The following is a 25,000-nucleotide window of genomic DNA, read 5'->3' as shown; positions in this document are numbered from 1 at the left end:
ACTTCACATTTGTGAACTAAGAGGGACAATAACTTATAGATCTCATCTGGGCTATGTGCAAATAGCCCCCCCAGGCCATATTATTATTGTATTGAGACTGTCATTGAAGTCAGAGGAATGTAATTTGCCTTAGGGACTGTAATGGAAACATCCCCTCTCTGGTTCACAGTTTGTAGAGCAGGTAAAGAGGCATGAGGACATTTTGCTGCAACACGAAGGTGATAGAGTGGTTCCTTCTGCTGGTTCCTCTGGCAGCCACTGGAGATAGTTACCTCAAGAAATCCAGAAATGAAGAAAGAAGGATGTATTTAAGCAGGTGATTTACATGAGATATTAGCAGTAACTCTTTTACAGTGGACAGTGCTAAGACTTGATGACTTGTGCTGTCAAATATTTACTTTGAAGGCCCCACAGTTTTTCACAGCCATCTACTGACATACATGACAAACATGAGACCAATACTTTTAAAAAATTGTGCTATACTGAGCAAGCATATTTTGAAATTTCAATCCATTTGTGGAGTTATTTCAGTGTTGCAGAATTTGCAATGCACATTTGCAGATTATGTACACTTTCAGCATAAGTGACAGTGTTATGAGACTAAAAGTTATCTGTTACATTCAACTAAACTGAAATTTGATCTCTAATTACATGATTGAGTCACCTGACTTTGCAGGCAAAACATTTTCAACTAGCTGTAAATTGAATACAATTTCAGTTTACTTAATTAAATATTACAAGACATTCTAAACCATGGCAAAGTATTTTGCAAAATAAAAGTTTTGTTAATGACTTCAAGATACAACAATGTGGACTAGTTTAAACGAGTGGGTAAAACGTTTTTCTGTTAAAACACAGGTTAAAGATGTTTGCCGTCAAATTGACATATTGTCAATCTCTGAAACATGGTCAAAGCCCTCCCTAAAAGATTCTGAAATACCCCCCCCCCACTACAGTATTATTAGAAATGACAGAACCCACAAAAAATGTGGTGGGGTTGCTCTCCTCTTCCTCCCTTTCAGTTACTCCATATAGTAAGCCCATCCCCCAATTTGCCAACGCTGAGCTAATTCTAGCTACACTCAAATTGAACAAGCATAAATCCATATGCATAGCCTCCCTCTATATCCCTCCTGGGGACAATACCCCTATCCTTGAGGATATTATGTCTTGGTTCTCTAGCAACATAACCAATGAGACTATAATCTTAGGTGATGTAAATATTAATTGGTCCTCTATTCAATCCCCCACTAACTCCTTAAAAATAAACCTCTACAACATCCACCAGCTTATCAACACCACAACCAGACCATCAAAAGACTATTCCTCTGGAAGTATTCTTGGCTGGATTATGGTATCCCACCCACATCCTATCTCCAGTAGCGGTACCCTCCCTGACTCCCTCAGTGATCACTTTCCCCTTTTCCCTCATCGTCACTCTTCATCTCTGCAACTGTCTCATACCACCATTTCTATACGCTCATTAAAACATTTCATCTCCAGCACCTTCTCTGACCTACTGAAACAACTCAACTGGAATCCTCTAAAAATTCTCCCCCTTGATGAGGCCATCACCTACTTTAATACAACATTTCTAAACCTCCTAGACACCTTTGCCCCCTTGAAATCTAAAATAATTAAAAGCAACACTGTCCCCTGGATATCTAAAGATGTAGCAGTTATGCACCTCCATGATAAAGCCTTGAACTACCACCATAAAAATAAATCCCTAGTCACCCTAAATGAATACAAAATGCTCTGCAAAAAAGTTAAGAAGCTCATCACTTCATATTGCAAATCCTACTATACCACACTCCAAAATAATCACAAGACAAACCCTAGAAAATTCTGGGGTAGTATCCCCACTCTCTTAAACCCAGACAAAAAAGAGAACCCTTGCCCTGACCACAATGCTTCTGATATCTACTTAGCCTCCCAATTTAACAACTTCTTCATTGAATCCATAACCAAATTGACATCATCCTTCTCAAAAACCCTTCTTACTCAACCACACCTTCCACTATCTCCTCATCATCAGATACTTCCACCTCCCAACTTCCTCTCTAAAACCTATCCCAGTATCAACTATAAAAAAACTCATTCAGAAATTAAAACCATGCTCCACTGCCCCCGACAATATCCCTTCCTTCTTCCTAAAGACAGCTGCAGATGCCATTGCCTTCCCCATCTGTATTCTTATAAACCGGTCAATCCAAGAAGGCTACGTACCCCGACTCTGGAAAAAAGCCTACATTATTCGCCTCCACAAAGTAGGAAACAATAATAACATCTCCAATTTTAGGCCTATCGCTATCTTATCTCCCATCTCTAAACTACTTGAAAAGTGTATCCACCTAAAACTATTACCCTACCTCATTGACAATCACCTACTAACTCCCACACAACATGGATTCCGACCTGGTCACAGTACTACTACTGTACTACTCTCCTTCCTTGAAACTGTGAACAAAGCCCGTGACTCTGGATATATTGTATCCACGCTCCTTCTAGACCTTTCCAAAGCTTTTGATACCATCTCTCACGCCCTTCTCTTATCCAAACTCTCTAACCTAAATCTATCACCCCTATCAACTGGTTTACCAGCTACCTTTCCAGTAGGCAACAAGCAGTCAAATGGAAGAAAGCTATTTCCCCATTCCTCAACACTCCTACTGGTGTACCCAGGGTTCCATTTTAGGTCCCCTATTGTTCAATATTTTCATAAATGACTTCCACCTTGCCTTCCCTTATGCACAAATCATCCAATATGCAGACGATTCAACAATTATCTGCTCTGCTAAGTCCACTCCCACCCTCATAAAACTAACCCAAGATGCCTTCTCATCCACTGAACAATGGATGTTAGATAACCACCTGGAACTTAATGCATCAAAAATCAAACTCATGATATTCACCCCTTCCAAAACTACAACTATCAACATTAATTCATTCTCCATAACCAGTCAGAATAACACTTCTATTGAGGTAGTATCCAATGCAAAACTCTTAGGGGTACTCATCGACAACCAGCTCAAATGTGATACCCACATACATATAAATATCAAAAAAACACACCAGAAACTTGGTATGTTCTACCGGCACATTCACTACCTTACTCCATCTACACGATTCCTTCTCACTACCACATATCTCATCCCTTCTCTCCTTTATGGTGCCCCACTTCTAACCAACCTACAATCTTCTATTAAAACAAAACTCTGTTCTTGCTACAACAAAATTACCAAATTCACCACTGGACACAAATCCTCCACTTACCACTGTATTGCCCTCCATAATCTAAACTGGCTAGAGATGCCCAACTACCTTATCTACTCTCAATTAATCCTTGCTCATAAACTCACTCAACATTTAAAATGCACCAACATAACAGACTCCTAAGAACCAGTGCTCAGAATCTGATTGAACTTCATAAGCCTGCTCGTCCTGCAGGCAAACTTCTACTTTCTTTTTCCTTGGCACTCCTCTGGAACTCCCTCCCACCTCAAATTCACCTCACCAGCAGCCCATCCACATTTAAAACTCTGCTCCACTCACACCTAACATCTGTCTGGGAATGCTCATGTTCCCATCCTGCCTAAAATCCCCAGCAGCTACCTCACTCCCTACCCCTACTCCCTCTCTCCTCTTATCATAACTAAATTTAAAAATGTTTCACCCATTGATTACATTCCCTCTGGGGCAACATATATATTGTAAATAACTCCCTAGTCTAATTAACGTGTAAATACCTACTTATTACTGCTTAGACTTGTAAATACTTACTTATTACTGCTTAGACTTAATATCTGTGTTAGCAATGATAGTGACTTTATATTTGTAAACTTTACTAATTGAGATACAACTCTGTTTTTTTTTCCTCTTCAAATTGTACTAACATACTCTTTTGCTTCATGTACTCCTCTTGAATTGTAATAACCTGTTGTTTAACCAGATGTATCTATGGAGCTTTTCTCCGCAGGACTCCATTGAAAACGGGCTCCTTCGGCCCATTTGGACCATCCTGGCAAACAAATGTTGAATGAATAAATACATTTTGGCTTGGGTTCCTTTCACTGGTCTCATACTTGAATAATGGGACATTTCCCATTTTGCTTCTTCATTCCCACTAGAAGTATATAGAGAACAAACACATATAAGTTCTCCTTGTCACAGAAAATAGTTGAAATAGTTGTAAAGTTTTAGAAACTCAGGCATCAGTGTTGGTAGGGTGAAGGGTGTATAGTCAGAGAGAAGAAATCATATGATTTTGCTATCCATCACTGTCCTATTTTACATCTGACACTGCAGCTTCAAATGCAACTATTGATTATTTCAGTCAGTGTTTTGGAACATTAAGAGAGTGCATTGCAGGGACTGGAGAAAGAGGTGCAAATATATGTAATGTGTGTGTGTCTGTGTGTGTGTGTGTCTGCACATGCACATGTATGAAGGGATATGATTATGTATCTATGTAATACATGCTTGTGGAATATATCTCATGCATATCTGTTCAATCATATTTTCAAGCATTTCATTTTTGTGGCATCCACAAATCTCTGGTAAAGTGGTAATTTTCTACTGCTTAGAAGCATATAACAGTATAAGTCATATTGTGGTTGACTGCCTTAAAGTTGTTTTGCTTTTCTGTCTTCTTACCATCCTTCAGTGTATCAATATCATGTGCTGTGCCTTGAATCTTGTGATACCCCCTGCTCCTGAATCCATTTTGTAGTTTAAACACATATATATTGGATATGCTTTATACCCACGCTCCCACTCCACAGGTGCACCTCTACTGAGAAAGCAAGCAACACCATCATGCTACTGGTCTTCTCATATTCCCCCATATTCACTATTACTCCCCCATGAAATGCAGTTAAGTACAGCAGAGGATTGTTCCTGTATTCTCATCCCCATTTTGTTCACAAGCTACTACAGTTGTCTAAATTTGAGTGTAGTATAGTTACTAGCAAGTAAGTCACTGTACTTGAACAATTAAGACTAATGGAGGTGCACAATTATAACTTATCTGTGGGGTGCACTTTAGTATTGCTCCATCTTGGAATAGGCCGTAATAGGAATTATTTCTTTTGAGACAATGCATAGAAAACAGACTCCACTTAAGACATAATATCCATAAACTAAGAAAATTGTTGTTAATGTTTACTGTTGGTGTTCTTTCTATTGTCTAAAATACATTTGCTATTTTTTGTTTTTTTCGTAGGGTGAGGAAGGTGAGCAAGGAGGCCTAGGTGAACCAGGAGCCCAAGGCCCACCGGTAAAGTTTTATCTTTTCTTACTTTGTCTTTTCAATGTGATTCACAATTTAAAGCTTTACCATCAATAGTTATAGCTACCAGTCACCATACAACAGCACATACTGAAGAAGGAAGTACAAACAGCTAAAAAGAAAAATGCTTTAGAAACAACAATATTATTACAACATATTATACAGTAGGCATTATTGCTGCATTTAATGTTGTATAGAACTTCATGTTGACAGAGTAATTACAGATAGATATGCCCAGGAAAATTAATATTACTTATGCTGTATGGTGCAACAGTGTGACCTATACAATCCATAATAATCAAAGGGATGAGTGGTATTTGGGAATACATAAAATATAATTTTTAATAAAGAATGTTTTTATTCAGTTGCTCTAAAAAGTAAAAAATAAGTAGGAAGAATGAAAACTTTACAAAAGAAACACAGATGAGTTGATTTCAGAAAAGCATTCAGGGTTGGTTTTGCTGAGTCTGGTAATGAGGTGCCATCATAATAATGGCAAAAAAGGATCTAGAAAAAAAAAAGTCTTGCTGTGCAAACTGTAAGCATGAGGTCTGTGCAAGAAAGCTGGTAAAATGTCAATTAATACTTTAAAAAGGTATTACTTTAAACAAATGACAAAAACGATGCTAAAATTTAACATTTTGAACTCTAACTTTCAACATACTATCTGTGGACATCCATGAACTAATCTATGATAGTAAATGCCTGAGGGCTTTGCAAGAAAGCTGGTAAATATTTAAAAAATATTTGAAAAATACTACTTTAAGCAAATGCCAGTGACTGCTGAAACATAAAAGTTTGAGCTCAGATTTTCAGCATGCCATCTATGGAACATCAGAACTTAAACTATAGCATTAAAATAGTGCTAGTGTAGTTTGTATTAAGAAAAAAAGGAACTGCAAAACAAAACTTACAATAGAAACTATGTAGTAGCACATAATAGTTACAAAGGTCTCTAAAATGACTACCCTGAAACTTTCATGCCAAAAGTTCATGTAGTTAAAAAAGTTGTAACCCTGTACAACAGTTATGAATTAGTTAAAATGGGCAATGTATGGCTTTTTTTAAATATTATTTTCCACAAATGCCCAAAACCTGCTAAAATGAGTTTACTTTACAGTATGGAAAAGCTAGGAAACCAGAAACAAAATGCTCAAGACAACAATAAGGAAACTTAGAATACCGAACTGTGTCTGTTTTCCCAGGACAAGGAAACACTTGCCCAATATGGGGAATAATGCCCTTTCCCCATTGTAGTGCAATCATGGAGTTGGTATATTTAGTTTGGGGGTGCACCCCTCACATCAGGTGGTGTGGGGGCATAGCCCCCCACCTAGATAGGTTTAGATAGTGCAGTGTGTTGTACTGTAGTTTTGGCCAAGTGTTTGCTTGCCCTGGGAAAATAGACTGTGGTTAGGTATTCTAAGTTTCGTTATTGTGGTATCGAGCATTTTGTCTTTGATGTTCTGACTTTTGGTAATGTAAAGAAGACCCATTAAAACTTAACATTATGAGCTCAGATTTTCAACATATCATTTATGGCTTTATGAATAAGACTATGACATGTCACGTGTTTAAGAAACTCTGCCATGGCACACAAAAAAATAGCAAAAGGGAAAATACAATGGCTACCCACAAACTTTTATGCTAAAATTCTTTCTAGTTAAAAAGTTATAATCCTACAGTCAATTCATTTAAATGGCCAAGATACATTTTCAGTTATTTTCAACAAATGTCCATACCTCTGCCAAAATCTAATATTTTGAGCTCAGTTTTCAACATGGCTTTTGTAAACCAACATTACCATCTGAGCCTAGATATTGAAATAAAGCAAATTTGATTGGGGAGTTAGTTGATATAATGGTTAAGATGTTTACCTTATATACACAAGTTAGAGGGTTTGGTTCTAACCTTTGAAAGGGACATTGCCTAGGCTTAAAATAACCCAAAAGGCAGCAAGCCTCATACTTGCCTGGGAGCCTATAAAACTAGATTTGTAATAATGACTGCAAAACAAAATTTACAAATGAAAATGCACAATGGCACACAACATTTAGATAAAAGGGTCCATAAAATTACTACTCTAAAATATAGTACCATAATTCTATTGTAGTTAAAGAGCTATAACCCAATGCAACAATTAATTAATGAAAAGGAAAAGGAGCTATATACCTTTTTAACATTAATTATTTTCAACAAATGGCCATAAATCCCCTAAAACATTACACTCTGAATTCAGACTTTCAACATATTCTCTATGGATCACTGCTATTTAACTGTTTCAGTGAATCTGTACAACAGTAAAACAAAAATTTGAAATGGAATTGTGCAAAGGCAAATTTTAGGCTAATATTCACCATGTTAAAACAAGTTGCAACTCAGCATATTAATCATTTAGTTACAATGGGCTGAAACTATTTTACATTAACATGTATTGCAAAACATAATGCATTAACTATGAAGGGTAAATTTCAACATAAAAAAAGAAAAACACAGATGCCTATTTTATAAGTACAATAAGGTAACTGCAGCGTACCTGGTATTCATGCACACCTAGGTTTTTTTAAGGCACATGACCAAACAGTAATATTTCTACTGTGCGCCCCCTCATATTTTATTGAAGACATAATGGACCACAAGTTATTATGTTATTATGCCTGTTGTAGTCACTAGAAGATTTATAATTTTCTTATTATTCTCACAGATTAAGGGATTACTAAACCAGGAAAATTAGAAATACTAGAAAGCGTATTCTGATTCTAGAATTGTTAGAAAAAAAAAAAATATATATATATATATATATATATATATATATATAGATATATATATATATATATATATATATATATATATATATATATATATATAGATATATGTATATTGTAAAATAACACTGAAACATATGAATACGCAACTCAATCAATCATGTAATTAACCAATAAAATCACAGATAGTTTAATAATAAACAAGTAATAAATTAATTTAGCAAATATACAAATAAATACATCAATCTATACCTTAAAATGATTATGCTTTAAAAAAAACACACTATAATATGCTGAAATCATCAATATACAAGCAAATCTTGTTAACATATGTATAGATAGGAAGTATATTTAAAATGATCATAAATTAAAAGCTTTCTTTTTTCAAAACCGGGATTAGGGAAATAAATTCATGTTTAATTTACTTAAGAAATCTAGATGAATAGATGTGTTTTTTTCTTTATTAATACAACATAATAGTGTGTCCAGCTTTCATACCCTTACATCTTGACAGCATTTATTACTTGAGTCTCTCAGCTTTTCTTCATTGTTTAGTATAGTTGGTTGCAATACTTTGCAATAATTCCAATATGTTGAGAGTAGTACATGGAGTAATTATTACAGAATGTATGAACTCAAAAATTTGTATTTGTAATTATTTTGCTAGAATGTGTTTCTATGGAGCATACTGAAAATAAAGTCATGATTTTCCATCCTTTAGCAGTATGAGGATTGATTAACTGTTAAACATGTCTTGGCATTTTCAACTGATAGTTCAGAGGCAGCTGTAATGAAATAATAAAACTGTGTGTTGGGCTAAAAGATTTTGATTTCTTTTTGGGTATAAGAAGTGCGACAGTTAAACACTGACTGCATCTGAATACAGCCTGGTAAATCATCAAATTTAACTTGAAATTCCATAGCAAAAAGTGTATTATCGCCAGCAACTTGTTGACCTTATTTTTGGGGTATAAACACCTGACAGTGGCAAGATGTCAGATTATGCGGTAACACATTATTTTCATTCACCCAAAATACCCACCAAGGACAGATTGTATCCTAATACAGATCCAGATACAGATTCTTAGTTTTAGCACTTGAATTTGCTTATTCGTGCTCAGCACTTGTTCAGAATTTGTTGTAAGCACTAAATAACCTATTAATTACTACAGCACTCAGCCTTCTTCATTACCTAGAGGAAAACAGTTTTGGTACTTACTTTCCTCACTTGCTTAGAGAAAAACTGCTCTTGTACTCACTTTCCTCACTTATCTAGAGGAAAATATTTTTTTATTCAGGCATGTCCAAGGGTCAGCTCCCAATGTTCTCTCCTGTCTATCTGATGAATCTGGGCATCTTGGGGCAATGTAGAAATTGCCTCATGTACACAGACAACCCTCTCCTCCTACCACCCAACACGGCAACCTGTTGGAGATGCACTTATCTAGCCAAACTGGAGGTAAAGCTCTCTTCAACCAAGACTGAACTTGACAGTCAAAAGGAGAAGGTAAACACTTGCACCACACCACACTCATCACATAGTCTCACTAAATCTACACCACCAAAATCTACACATAGAAACACAAAAACATTCATGGAGCCTCTCAATAATAATCTGCTCAAGCAACAGAAACCTCCAAAGCAGAAATGCAAGCAACCTCCACCCCCCAACACAACCCAAATTACACATAGCCCACAGACTCAGTGTGCCACTCAACCACAGCCAATAAGGCAAAACAACGTACCTAACACAGTAGTCATAGGTGACTCTATAGTCAGGCACACTGATGTCCCACTCACCAGGCTAAACAAGGAGAAGGTTATTGTCAACTGCCTGTCGGGTGCCAGGATCCGACACATAACCCCCACACTCAGGTCACTCCACAACAAGTACAAACATGACTCTGTCATTGTCCATGTTGGTGTGAACAACCTGAGATGTACCTCCCTGGACTTCATGAAAAGAGACATGGAAGAGCTCTCTGATCTTGTAGCCCAGGGATGTATGACCCTAGCCTTGAATAGCTTTCTGCCATCACCCAGAATGATACTGCAGTACAAGGACAAAAAGATTGACTTCAACAATTGGCTAAGCTTCTGTTGTCATTCTAAAGGGAGCCATTATCTGTCTGCCTGGGATAACACGGTCGACAGACCACAATGCTTTGCTAGAGATGGCCTACACCTGCCACCCCTGGGATTCTGGATACTGGCTAAGGTTCTTGCTGCCCCTATAGTGCCTTTTTTAGGCAAGGTTCAAATGACAAATTCACCACCATAACAGGAACAGGCAAGCAAAAACTGAGGGTGATGCTACTCAATGCTAGAAGTCTAAATCTCAAAATGCACTCACTCGAGGCACTCCTTAAAATGGAGAACATTGATATCTGTGCAGTGACTGAGACCTGGTTCAAGGCTCCAGAGAGCACCCTTGCACTACCAGGCTATAACTCATACTGCACTTTTCGGCCATGTAACCTGGACTGGAACACCAAAGGTGGAGGTGTGTCCATATTCATTAAGGATATCCACAGCTTCAGGCTAGTTGCTCAGCATAATGCAGCTGAGGTCATCCAAGTGCAACTAACTCTGGGCAAAACTGCAATCCAAATTGTAGCTTGCTACGGATCCCCTACCATACCCCAGGATTCCCATTCCTCTTTTCTTAATGTAGTGGAAAATATTAGAGTTCAACCAAACACCCTAATAATGGGCGATTTCAACTACTCCACCATTAACTGGGAAAACTACTCATGTACCCACTCCTTTGCTCAGCGCTTTCTGGAATTCATAAACTCCAATGCCCTGGATCTACTTATCCACACCCCCACCAGGGGCAACAATATCCTAGATCTAGTCATTACTAACATGAGTGACTGGTGTTCCACATCTGAAGTCAATGCCTCATTGGTCCAATCTGACCATAAGCTAATTACCCTAGATATCCACATCCTGCCCCCACCCCCATTAAGAAAACCACGGTAAAAAAATTCTCCAAAGCTAACTTCATGCTTTTTAAGGTAGAAGTGTTAAACTTCATGACACCCATGCAGATGGACAATACAGTTACGACTACTGAATCCTACACAATTGCACTTTATAAGCACTTACACAAGTGCATGGATCTTGCTATCCCAAACAGAACCAAGACGCTATCCTCCAAAAAAAGGAAGCCAATCTGGTGGTCCCCTGCCATAAACAAACTCTACAACAGAAGGAAAAAACTGTTGCAAAAGAGAGTAAAATCCCATGAGTGGAGGAGCTCCCTGGTCAGCCTCAGTAAGAAGCTGCGATCCCTGATAAAATCCTCCAAAGTTAGTTACTGTCTCTAACAGTTGCTGATTTTGTCACCAATAATGACCATTTCTGTAGGAAACCAGGCAATTTTGCAGTCACTTTGCTTCCACTGGAGATTTACTCAGTCCATAGTATTTCATCCAATCACATCTAAAATGTCATTTTTTTATCTGAATTATACAGCACCAGCTTAAAGTAAGAGAATGTATCTTCCTCTTGCAATGATCTATCTCCAAAATATACCCATCGCCCACCCTGGATCGCTAACTAAATCATTGTCCTGGTGTATTTGCTCATAACCTGAAACTTAGTGGAAGATAAAGTCCTTAAACTTTAGATGTCTAGCAACATCAGCCCTGACCACAGTGAATATAACCGAACATAGAGCTGTAGACTAATAGCACTGTTCACCTTTTTAGCCAATGTGTTGGAAATCACTTGTAAGCTATTAAATGTGCCCGGTATTACCTGGATGATATCACTGAGCTAAGTACATGATGTTTCTGTCATTCTACTCCAAGAATACTCAAACGAAAATTACCTTATCATTCCCAGATCATATAATGCATTGGATGTATATGTGAATTAGCTATGTCAATATGCTGACAAGTCTGTTTCTGGTCTATATTCTGATGACTTTCTTTGTATTTCTCCTAGATTCATAGGTTCATAGGAGGTTACTAGCCTGGCCATAAGTCCTAAAACCTATGTACCCTAATCAGCCATAGTTGGATGGTCATTTTTAGAGTGATTTTATGATTGGCACCGACTACCCCTGTCCATGAGGGATATAGGTGCCACCCCCCAGTGTGAATTTATGGTCACCCATCCAGTTGTCAAGGTTTCACTTAAATAGGGTCATTGAGGAGCTCTGCTTCATTTGAAGTGGGAGCTTATTCCAGAAGAGTGGCAATCTCTGGGAGATATATCTGTCTTTCCAACATGTTTTGTTAATGTTGCAGGCTAGGTTGAGATCCCTGGAGCAAGTGACTCTTGTCCCATTTGATTTGGGATTTGCAGCATTTCCATTTGGGCAGACTCAGAGACTGCTTTCTAGGCCAGGCACAGGTTGCTTCTCTGCAGCCTGTATGATACAGAGTACAGTGACAGGGCTTTCAGTCTTTTCATGTAAGTCACATTTTAGGGACTATGGATTCTCTTGGTCAGAAACCCCTGTGGTCTCTCTAGCTGCTTCAGGTGTCTGATGAGACACATACAGAAGGGAGCATTGTACTCAATTAGTGGTCTGATAAGGGTTGAGTAAAGAAGAGTTATAAGTTCCTTATTCTTGGATGCAATGCCCTTATTTATGAGATGTGCAATATAGAAGGCTTTCCGTACCACTATGGGCACATGGTGATCGAAATTTAGATTGCTATCAACCCATCTTCCCATGTCTCACACCACTGGGTATGAGCTTAGTGGGGTGCTATCTATATCATAATTAGCAGGGCTACTTCTTTGCAAAGGGAATAATGAGGCATTTTTTGTGTTTAGTTTTAGTCCATGACTTTGACAACAATCATTTGTCTGCATCACACCTTTCTGTAATATGTTGACATTGTTGGGGGACTCAATGATTGCAGTCATCTGCATACTTGGTAAGCCACAGGCCATCTACTTTTGCCTAAACCTCAGAGAAATAGATTCCAAACAGTAGAGGGCCCAGCACAGATCCTTATGGTACCACACTTGTAACTGGTCTACTGGTGGAGGTGGACTCCCCAACTATGACAGTGTGTGCTCCGTCAGTGAGCCAGTTGGCTACCCAAGTAGTGATGTATGGGTTAATCCCCAGCTGGGAGAGTTTCTCAATGATCCCTGAGTGACGATTGTATCAAAAATCTTGGCAAAATCATGACAGGTGGGATGTACTGCTTTGCCCTCATCCAGAGCTTTGGTGACATTCTCAAAGAAGTCCACCAGGTTTAATAACCAAGATCTGCCCTTGATGAACCAATCTGGATTGGGTCAAGAGTTGGAAGGTCACCTGTGTCCTTGTTGATAAGGTCCATGATGATTCTTTCCATGGCCTTGCAGATATGTCTGATTATGCTTATGGCTTGATAGTTTTATGGGTCAGTTGATGCAAAATGATTCCTGTTGCTGTTCTCCACTCTGATGAAACAAAGCCAATGCTCAGGCTATGGTTAAAAAGAGTACCAAGTGGTTTCACTAAGTCTTGTTTTAGATTGTTTAGTGGAATGTTATCTGATCCCTTAGAGGCTGTGTCTTTGGCCTTGTAGAGTGCAGATATGACCTGCTCTTTGGAGAGACTGTGTAGAGGACTGGTGTCAGGAATGCTTTGGGGTATGGCTGGTGGGAATAGTGAGGTTAAGTTATTGCCAAATCTATCAGCTAGCAGGTTGGCAATTACCTCAGGTTCAGTGTGGATAGTCCACCATAAGTTTCAGATGTAGCTAAAGAATGCCTTATGGTTGTCTTTAGCTAGGGATGCTAATTTAGTCTAAACTAGCCTTAGAGAACTCTACAAGATATCTGATTTGCTTTTATAAGCTGTGGAGGGTATTCTTCCTCTGTTGAGTATGTTGCCTCTTGTTCGTAGATATCAGTTTCTTTCTTTTGTTATATTTTACCTATTTATAAAATCACAGCAGCACGGTGTCAATAAAGGCAGTCTTCCAAAAATTCCAAGTCGCAAGTCCAATATAAAATGAAATATCCTTTTATTGGTAAAAACAAACAAGATTTAGCGCTTTCGTCTCCTCACAGGAGACCTCTTCAGAATCCGTTCACACAATGCTTCCACACCTATATTTGTATGGAAGCCTATTGAACAATAAACCAAGAATTGATTAATTAATTCATTCAACTAATTTCACAATTAATTCAACAATTCTTCAACAATTAAATTCAGCAATTGATTTAGCAATTAATTTAAAGGGCTGGCTTTTTATACAAACAAGTTCGACCAGAGATCTCTGTTAAAAACTCTATTAAGATTTGGGGAAGTAATTTAAAATCTTAAAACCTCTGAATAATTCTCATAAGTTTCTCATAAAAATGTTATATATAGTTAAGCATTGTGAAAATATATAATAAAATATCTGTTAAAAATCGATTGAAATTTAAAACAAACAAATTGAGAATAAAAGCTGTGTAACATAAACAATGAGACATAAAAACATAAAAACACTGTATACTCATCAGATGGTATAATAAATATACAATAGTATAAAAGTAAAACACCATATGTAAATTAAATGGCTCCTTGGGTATACATACATATCCATACAAATATAGGTGTGGAAGCATTCTGTGAACGGATTCTGAAGAGGTCTCCGGTGAGGAGACGAAAGCGCTAAATCTTGTTTGTTTTTACCAATAAAAGGATATTTCATTTTATATTGGACTTGCAACTTGGAATTTTTGGAAGACTGCCTTTATTGACACCGTGCTGCTGTGATTTTATTGGTTATTTTTACTTCTTTGGTCTTACCTATTTATACTTACAGTCCACCAGGGTGGCTTATTTTTTCAGGAGGACCTGTTTTTAGTCCTGTCAGCTACAGCTGAGTTAATGCATTTATTTTAGTGACTATAAAGGGCATTTGTGTACTCTTCTGAAGAAGTGGCATTGTTGGCTGTGTTATTAGGGACTTTGAAACTTTTTATACCATCATTTAGTAGGCAATAGTTTGCTTTGGAGAAATGTTCAGCTTTTTTGATCCTGTGGAGGAGTCAGGTCTGATCCTTACTTCAAATGAGACTGATTTATGGTCTGACCTTAACAGGGAGGGCAACACACAGGGAGTAGTGTAGTGACCCCCCATGTGGGTTAGCACTTGGTCAACGACATTTGAGCCCCTTGTGGGGGAGCAGACCACCTGTTCCAGGGCATTTGAATTAACAAAATCCAGGAACCTCAGAGTGATCGTGTTTGTGCTTATGTAATTCGCCCAGTCGATTGAAGGATAGTTGAAATCTCCCATGACCAAGGTGTTTGGCTGTATACTGAGTGACTCTAGCAAGCCCAGGTAGGTGATGTGCTTCTCCTGGTTCATGGTAGGGACCTGTAGACACTCATGATGCTGAAGTACTGACCAAAGCATTATAATCTACTGCTGCCAAACTCCAGGTAGTCCAGTGCCATGTTCTATGGTCCTAAATATTTTTTCTTGTGACAGAGATAGGCTACTCAGGATTTGCACAGTAAACAGAAATAATCCCAGTGTAATCTCTACTTTGATAGGTTTGGGATTATATATTTATCAAACCCTCACCTTTAAAGATCACAACCATTCACCTACAGCTAAGGTGCATAAGTAATAAGGAAGCATTTATCATTTAAAAGACTTCCTCACTGATAATTTTAGGTGCAACATTGTGATAAGATTGGTACCTAGGGTATTCCATAATAATCCCATATTTATAGGACTAGAGAAAGGTATCATGGACAAGTTATCCATAGACTGCAACTTGTTATCTGGGTTTCTAGCAGGAGCTCCTTCTAGGCAACACAGATTTTCAATTCAAAGAGATCTAGTGCTGATAGGTTAAACAATAAACAAAGCTGTCACCAATTACTACTCACCTGTTGGCCAGCATATATAATGGGCCTTATCTAAAGAACATGCTATAGTTGTGAAACCCCTATAGCGACTTTAGGTCAGCTGATAGTTAGATATTTGATCTGTAGACAGGAAATCTGGTGAGCGGTCTATACACTTCAACTGTCTTCCACCTAGCAAAATGAGACATTCCTTTTTGATTGGTTATCAAAAGACTAAATCAATCACATTGATACTTAAAGTACTATTACCTTTGTTCTGTCTGATACGTAGGTTCATAGGATGATACTAAGCTATTGGCCCAGAGGCCCTTATAAGGCTAGCTGAGAATTTCACCGATGTTCCTTCAAAGTTACACCTGTTTCCTCCTGTTTCCTCTGTCCAGCAGGGACACAGGTGGGATCCCAGGGGTGTATTTTCTGTTTCCCATCCAGTCATCCAGGTTTCTCTTAAAGAGGGCTAGAGAGGTACTCTGCTTGACATGGAGAGGGAGTCTATTCCACACATGGAGTCTTTGGGGCACAAATCTATCCCGCCAACAAGTTCTGTTAATGTCACAGTCCAGGTTAAGGCCTTGCATGTGGGTTGTGTGAGTGGAATTTGACTTACTGATATGCAGGAACTCCATTAAGGCTGGGTCTGAGATGGCCTTGTATGCCAGACACAGGTCATCTCTGAGCAGTCTGTATGAGACTGAGTAGAGGGACAGGGCTTTTAGCCTATCTGTATAGGATAGGTGTTTGAGACCCTGGATTTTCCTGGTCAAGAACCTCTGTGCTCTCTCCAGTTGCTGCATGTGCTTGGTAAGGTACATACTGAAGGGAGCATTGTACTCGATAATGGGTCTGATAAGGGAGGAGTACAGGGATGTTATGACCTCCTTTTTCCTGGATGAACTACCCTTAGTTAAGAGGTGGAACATGTAGAAAGCCTTCCATACAATGGAGGCAATGTGGTGGTCAAAGGACAAGTTGTTATCACCCTGGGTGCCCAAGTCCCTCACAACTGATTGTGAGCTTAGCCAGTTGTTATTAATTTAATAATTAGTGGGGGTGCCATTTTTCCCCAAAGGAGATAATAATGCATTTCTTGGCATTCAGTTTGAGGCCATGCTTTTGGCACCAGCCATTAGTCTGGGTAAGGCCCTCTTGGAGGATGTTCACATCACTAGGGGAAAAGATCTGGGTACTGCCAGATTAGAACCATCAACATCATCACAATACTAACTTCTCTAGTCCACTGAGCCACACAAGCTGGCTAAATTGCTTGTTTCTTATGGGTTACTTGGCTACAAGAATCATAAGCTCATACTAGGCTAGCTTCCTTTGTGTGTCATTTTAAGCTTAGCCAGTTACCCCATCTGAGAGTTAAATCCTGCACCTTCTGTTTGTAAGATAAATACCTTAACCATTATGCCAATGTCCCACCCCTACATCACTGTGGCTGATATGTTTCTTGCCCTTAATATATATAATACAAACTTAAAACACAGTTTTGTTAAATCTGAATATGTTGGGCCTTTTTGTTCTGTGCAGTCCCTCAGCTTTGTATTTTTTCTAACTCTACCAAAGTTTGTTGGTAACAATGCTTCTAGTGCATATAGTGTTTGCTTCCCATAATGTTTTCATACAGGACATTTCTGCCATGTAAACTAAAGCATTAATTTGGGGGGAGGGTTTCTACAATACAAAGCAGTTCTCAGATAACCAGACAGGTATTAGTGATTGAGTAGCATGAGTATACCAGGAAAGGACCTCATGAAAATAATAGAGATGCAGTGATAATGAAACAAATGTGCTAGACACCTATGGAAAGGCCTCAGAAATACCTCACTAAAAGAATCACAGGCCTAAAGCAGATGCCCTACGCTGACCGCCTTAAAAAACTCCAGCTATACTCTGTCGCATATCGTCTACTCAGAGGCGATCTCTGCTTAACATACAAGGCCATGTCAAACCCAGAGCTGTTGGACATGCTACACTTAAAGAAATCCCAATCCCTCAGAGCTAAACGCTCCAGGGATCTAAACCTTGTCATCACAATAAACAAAACATGCTGGAGGGATAGGTTCCTGACCTAGAGACTCCCCAGACTCTGGAATAGATTGCCCATACATGTCAGGCAGAGTGCCTCTTTGGACCTCTTCAAGAGGAACCTTGACAATTGGATGGGAGAAAGGAAATTCACCCCAGGGATCACGTCAGTCACCCTGCTAGACAGGGGTCCAGGAAAGTAAATAATGTGGGAAGAAATAGCCAGGGAATTGTTATGGCTAGGCTTGTATAGGCCCTAGGGCTGATAGCCTAGTACCAACCTATGAACCTATGAACCTATGAACCTATGACAGGAGCTTTGCTAAAGCTGGGTGCATCTCCAATGTGATGGACATCATTGCTAAGGCAGGCTAGTTTAGTTGAATCAATACATGCTCACATGTGCAACGTAGTGCTGCATAGCTGAAACCCATGCTCATTCAGAGCAAAAAGTGCATCATAGCATCCATTAGATCAACCAATATTGGGGTTTGCATAACAGAATTTCATCCATATTTATTATGCAGATAAGTAGGAAATAATAGTAGAGAAGAAAGATATGGACTGGGAGAACAACATGCAGAGGGAACTCCATAAGCTAAACTGTAAGGTATGAATGATGTACAGAAGGTTAACAATATCCCATTTCATAAGATTTACAATTGAATGGTAAGTGGGGAGGGTAGTGAGGGATGACAATGGGCAGAATAGAGAGATAAGTGCAGGTAGCAAGGACATACAGACAAACTAAGGAAAGTTTCAGACAGACAGGGGCAATATACATATATAAGGTAAGGAAGAAAGTGTATCAACACTAAAATACAGATGGGAGATAAGTAAACAAGGAATGGGTCACAACACATATGAGAGGGAACCTGCTTGGCTGGGGATAAGGTGGGCTCCTGTAATGAGTGAATGCCAGTCTAGCACAGAAGAAAAAAATCCCTGGAAACACTCAGCCTGCTAGCCAATATAATGAGTTGGGTGTCACATGATGACCCTCTAGGCATGTCATGCAATAGTACTACTCAACTAGTCATGCCTTATGATGCTGTATGTCTTCAAGGTGGTTTTCAGTTGTCAGCACACCTCAGCACCCACCTGCCTCTGTAACTGATGCTGAGAAACCACTGGAGACACTTCCATTCTACTTTCAAGGAGAATGTCCAGCTTCTGTGAAGCAGGTGCAAAGGACAAACAATGACCCCTCTCAGTCATCTCCAGTTGTGGTATCATCATCACTCTGCTGAAAACCAGACCTGGTAGTCAGTGGTGACTCAGTGCCAGAGGTAGTGGCCAGAACAGACTGAGGTAATCACAGCCATACCACCCTTTCTTCCACAAGTGGTTCTGTAAAAAGATAACACAGTGGGGAAAAATATACATACAAGTACAACAAATACAGTTGCAGTCAGCAGATTGTCACAGATGCCACACATTCCCTACTGTCAAGTGACACTCTTCCTCCTTCTGCAGCATCAAGCTAAATTTGTTTGTTGTTCCTCCACTGCTGAAAAACAACATGCGCACACTAACATAAGCATATATATATATATAACAACTAGGACAGTAGAGAACAATGGCTCAGAAAAATGCTTATAGGACACCTTAGGCTCCCTCTTCTTAACCTCTCCTGCCCCTTGATCGACTAGGTCAGAGTGGTACCATTCGGTCACTGTGTCTGCTGAGGCACTGGTTACTAGAATGGGTGATGCTAGTGGCATCACTCACCATTTCATCCAAGTTGTGCCAAGTATGCTTTTTACAGAAAATCCTGTCATAACTGTCCAGCAGATGCTCCTTTGCATAAAGAATAGGAAAATCCTGCTCTGCCTGCCACATCTTGCTGAGGCCCTGCATTCACCACTCCATCAAGTAGCCATAGATACTCAGTCAGGTCCACATGATGATCAAAATGGTAGTCACCACATGCCCCAATATAAGTTTCTGAATCATGTTTTGAGTAGCATAATGATGCAGTGCACTGTACTAGTACATGGTTATAGTGCTGCTGAGTGGCACTAAAGGCATACATGTGTCATATGCATGAGACGAGTCTGTAAGAATGGATATTCAAAAAGGTAGACATTTATTTTGCATGTTTTTAGCCTATTGGATGCTTTGCATGTGAAGTCATGGTACAGTGGAGTCTGGAAATTTGTCTTTTCCATTATCATGTGATCTTAGAGTTGGTAAATACAATCTATCTATATGAATAATTAGCAGGGGGTATAAGTAGGCTTGTGGTTGTTTTTCAATCTTTTTAGATTTGCTCTAAAAAGATCACTCTTTTTGAATTTGCTCTTTGAAGCATTCAATGTTTGATGATATAATTGCATGAGCACACAAGTCACATGCTTAATGGTCACTGTGATATGCATGGCTAACACCAACACATTTAGATAACACATTGTGCCCTGGCAGTGATTCACATACAGGAGTGATAACTGATTTCATTAGCACTGATTCACAGGCAGTAGTGATAACCTGCTCCATTTGACACTGATTCACAGGCAGTAGTGATAACTGGCTTCATTAGCACATCCACCATGCTTGTTAGTGAAAGCAAAGCATTGGCACTGTCTTATGCAATACCAGTTCTAACTCAAAGTAGAAAAATTCCAATAGGGTTTCTGTTTTTAAGAGTAAAGGAAGATGTTCTGATTGGTAAATGACTTCAGCAGCAACAACAAACCTTAAGCCAGATGTCACTGAGAGGTAGGCAGAGGTAATCTTAGAAACTGTCAAGGCTGTGTGCCACATATAGCAATATTTTGAGGTGTGGCAACAGTATGGGAAAAGTCTCTGTATAGTGCACTACCCGTAGCTGATAACCACATGTGTAAATGGGTGAGGCTTTATCATCTCACTGTACATCATATACACACACTGACTGACATGTTTAGTCCACAAATATACAGGAATTGTCATTGCAACACTATGGAAGTAACAATTTTAAAAAGTTCATTAGTCAGGAGAATGAAGTGTTACTGCATACCCTATGTGCACATTAAATGTGCAGCTTGGACAAAGGTACTCCAGATGAACAGTACTGTAAACAGATTTGGCAGGGACTGGAGAATATCTAATTGTTGTGAATGGCCATAATAAAGATTACAGCAGGTGAGATAAAGATTCCTAACATGACACACCATGCATCAGACAAAGCATGGAACATTGTGAAAGACAGTTCCACTAAACTGGTGGATACACAACAATTGATTGGTTCACCGAGGATGTGATGATTTTGGTGACTATTGCCAGACAGTGGGGATGTGGCTTCTCATACCTATGGCTGGCTTGGAACTGGGAACTGGGTTGGCACCAACTCCATAACTGTCAGCAGGAAAATGCACCAAGCCTTGATCCTGCAATCCAACACATTGAAGAATGCCAAAGTAACAGATTGTCCCCACAACTTGAGGATATGATTTTTAATACTGAATAATCTGCCAAATTACATGACTGTTTTGTTTGTTTCATGGCCCTACCAACCTATTCTAGTTTTGCATTCAGCTGTTACTTTGTTCATGTGATGATCACTGTGCCATACCTACTGCTTTCATGTGTTGGTATGGTGATGTATGATGCATGTTTTTTTTTTCAGTTCATGCACTGCTCTATATAACCTGGGTTTACTACCATATGCAACATTTTATTTTGATCAAGTCCATTACATTATCCATGCCTAGACAGAAGCTGTCCAGTTTGTTGGTGTGTGAGTTGGTGGTACATCAGGTGGCGTGTCATATTCGGTCTGCACCTTCTGTCGTGGTACTGGTGGCTACAGTGGCCAGTGGCTCTTATAGCAGCTCCCAGTATATGCTGATGTGTTACAGCTGCTACTAATCCTAGCATCCCTCTAAATGTATACAAAACAGTCACAGCATTCAGTATGGGGTATGCACCACTGCACATCCCATCCATTTTATATGTTTCTGATTGAGTCTGCTATTTAGCTTCTTTCATTATTATACTTTGTGTAGCTCATTTGCATGGAGGTTTCTCAGTTACATGTCATGCTATTAGAAGCATGGTAAGGGTTGCACACTGTGCTATTCTGAGCACTGCTCATTTACACTGTTAGTGTCTTTGCCTCAACTACACCATGCATATAGTGACCTTCTTCCCCATGCAGTGCACTAACCAGCTTTGAATCCTAGCCAGTAACTATAACTATAATTAAATGGAGAAGCAGCATTCACTCAAATTTTCAGGTTTTTTGATTAGGGTAATGTCATGTTTCAGACCCCAATAAAAGTTTTTCTCATTAAGATAGCATTTATTTATGAAAGACGAGCATTTAAGTCTTAATATAGATGCTCAATTGACAAAAAGCTCGTACTACTTGGTGATAATAAAACATTTATTGTTGGATCACTTTTTTTTTTGTCTGAAACTCAGAAGATGTTCCGGTGTCTTTACATTTATAGGAGATTACTTAATGAATGCTGAATGAGGCCAGCATACACTTTATTCTGACAAGGTGCCCTGTATGGGTATGAAGTGAAGTAAAGTACTTTATGCACCTGAGTTATGAGGATATCCTTTCAAAAAGCACACCCAGGATAGACCTGTTGCAGTTACAGGGTTGATCAGCAGTGCAAGCAGCATGGTTGCAATCTTTAATTTTCATCTTTGTGAGATGTGCATGTAAAGGAATAGCTGTGGATCTAAGAAAGTAGTTATGAATGTAAAAAAATAGTTGTCGAATGCAGACTTACAGTTAGGTTTTAAAATTCCTTTGAAGTCCAATGTGCTCATTGAGGGACATGAACTTGACATTGCAAGTCATGCAGAAATGGCAACAGCATCATTATGGAATACTGTTGTCAATATGAATTATTATCACATGGTTACTGAAGGCTGTCATGGTAGCGCCTCAGTCACCTACTTTGTAACCGGAGCAAATGACTGAAAGGTCTCCAGGCAAGTAATATGGTATTTTTTTCATCAATATCTCTCCTTAGGTGATTACACTTGAATTAGTAACTACTGTCAACTGCTTTCCTTAAGGAAAAAAGTTAGTGAATCAAGGGGTTTCTGAAATACCTTCTTAGAGATTCATGCAATTACTCAACATTTGGAATATGAGAGAAAATGTACTTTTGGAATTTAGATGGAGAAATGTAGGGGGAGATTTACTGCCTGATCCAAGTCATTTGTGCTATGATTTTCTGTATATTTATTGCTAATTGTACCCAAATACCTGTTCTATATATATTTGAGCTATATATTTCATTGTTTCTGCTGTTAACCATGGCCTGGATGAAAACATGCCCAGACCTGTAAGCAGTGTTGTAATGTACTCCTCCTGCCTATTGATAATGATCTGCTCATGAAGGTCAAATGTCAAGGTGTGGTTTTCTTTCAATGCTTCCTTATCACAGCTTCTTACAATGCTTATGTCACTAGACATGAATATCTTCTTTTTTCCTACGTCATGTTCTATTTTGCTCAGTATTCTAAAACGCCATGCTTTGTCTACTACTCGTCCAGAAGATGCACTTTTACATCCTTCTCTCTTCGTCTCTTCATGACATAGCCAGATAGCTTTGCTTTCCTTTCGGACAGGATTTTCTTATAGGTTCATAGGATCATACTAGGCTATCTGCCCGAGGGCATTTATAAGCCTAGCCCATAGTTTTGTGGCTTACGCCACCCCTTTAGTTTGGAGAAACTATTCCCATTATTTTGCTGTGCCTCTGTCGAGCAGTGACACTGAGGTAACCCCTAGGGTGTATCTGCGATCTCCCATCCATTGGTCAAGATTCCTCTTGAACAAGGCCAGTGAGGTGCTCTGCCTCACATAAACCGGGATTTTGTTCCACAGCATCGGGAGTCTTTGGGTGATTAATCTATCCCTCCAGCACGTCCTATTAATGGCATTGTGTTTGGCATTAAGGGCTGTGACTGCTTGACACTCTGACTGTGTGGTCTATGTGTTGCAGGTGTTGTGTTCTGAGGTGGTAGTTGTTTGGGTGTCTGCTTTGGTGGCCTCTGCTGTTTTGGTAGATTTTTGATCAGAGCCTCCGAGTATATCTTTGTGTGTTTATGTGTATGATTTGAGGTTGTGATGGTATTATGTGAGACTGGGTCTATAGTGTGTGTGGTTACCTTCTCCTCCTGTCTGGTCATGCCAGTCCTATGTTGAGAGAGCTCAGCCTCCAGTTTGGCCGTATAGTTGCATCTCTCGCATGTATTTGTGTTTTGTGGGAGGAGGAGAGGGTTGTCTGTGTACATGAGGCAATTGTAACATTGCCTCAATATTCCCAGGTTCACCAGCTGAGCAGGAGAGGGCATTAGCAACTGATCCCTCGACATGCTAGAAGGAATAGACAGAAAAACTTAAGAAAAGGTTCTGGGGGATGTGGGTGACCGAGAAATGGGGTTTGCTTTTTTGGGGTACTTTCTATAACAAGAGTGCTGTATCGAGGTGATAAGTACTGTAGGAGCAAGTGCTTCGCTATACAGATAGAGAATAGTCTACTTGGGAGTCAAGTAGAGATAATTTATAGTTGTAGGATACACTAAATAGAACAGTAGTATACTTTGAGGAAGGTAGTTTTAAGGGAAAATTTGAAGAGTGGACTTTAGGTAGCCCTAATAGTTTAAATCTGATTAACCGGTGCTGCCCTAGTGTGCAACAGTAGCAGCTCCGCGCTAAAGCTTGCTAATGCGTGCTTTATAGCAGGGGGCTGGAAAAAACAGGAAATGACCCAAAATGGCCGACGAATTACTAGTTGTTGCTTCTAACCACTCCTCTGAGGACAAACAAGCAGCTCAGTACTCCCCACTCCCACTGGTGAGTAAAGAAACTACCTCTGGCCACACAAGAAAATGGAGGAACACAAAAACCAAATACAAAGCCCAGGGATCAGCAAAATCTGATCACTGGAACAACTAGCTAGGAAAGTTTAGGAAAGGAGAAATATTTTTTTGTTTTTTTTTTTTTTTGCAAACAGAAAAAAATGCAGTAAATGCTTTGTTTTTGACTAAATTGCTATCAAAGGCTGGTACACTTGAGTGTATTAGCCTGTTTGTTACTTTTAAGCAATACTTTAGCCCACAAGTGCAATCAAC

The 25,000-nt window shown here is 39.2% G+C and overlaps 1 protein-coding gene across 1 annotated transcript in view; it reads left to right on the top strand.

Moving 5' to 3' along the window:
* COL9A1 (collagen type IX alpha 1 chain) overlaps positions 1-25,000 on the top strand; it is a 655,564-nt gene that overhangs the window by 441,359 nt on the left and 189,205 nt on the right. Inside the window, exon 19 of the mRNA XM_044063896.1 lies at positions 5,225-5,278. Coding sequence (XP_043919831.1) covers positions 5,225-5,278 — 54 coding nt within the window. The remainder of the gene's footprint in view (positions 1-5,224; positions 5,279-25,000) is intronic.

The sequence above is a fragment of the Protopterus annectens genome, chromosome 2.part2 (genome assembly GCF_019279795.1).
Source record: "Protopterus annectens isolate FY-2018-M chromosome 2.part2, PAN1.0, whole genome shotgun sequence".
Classification (NCBI taxonomy): domain Eukaryota; kingdom Metazoa; phylum Chordata; order Ceratodontiformes; family Protopteridae; genus Protopterus; species Protopterus annectens.
This window is presented reverse-complemented; position numbering and strand designations above follow the sequence as displayed.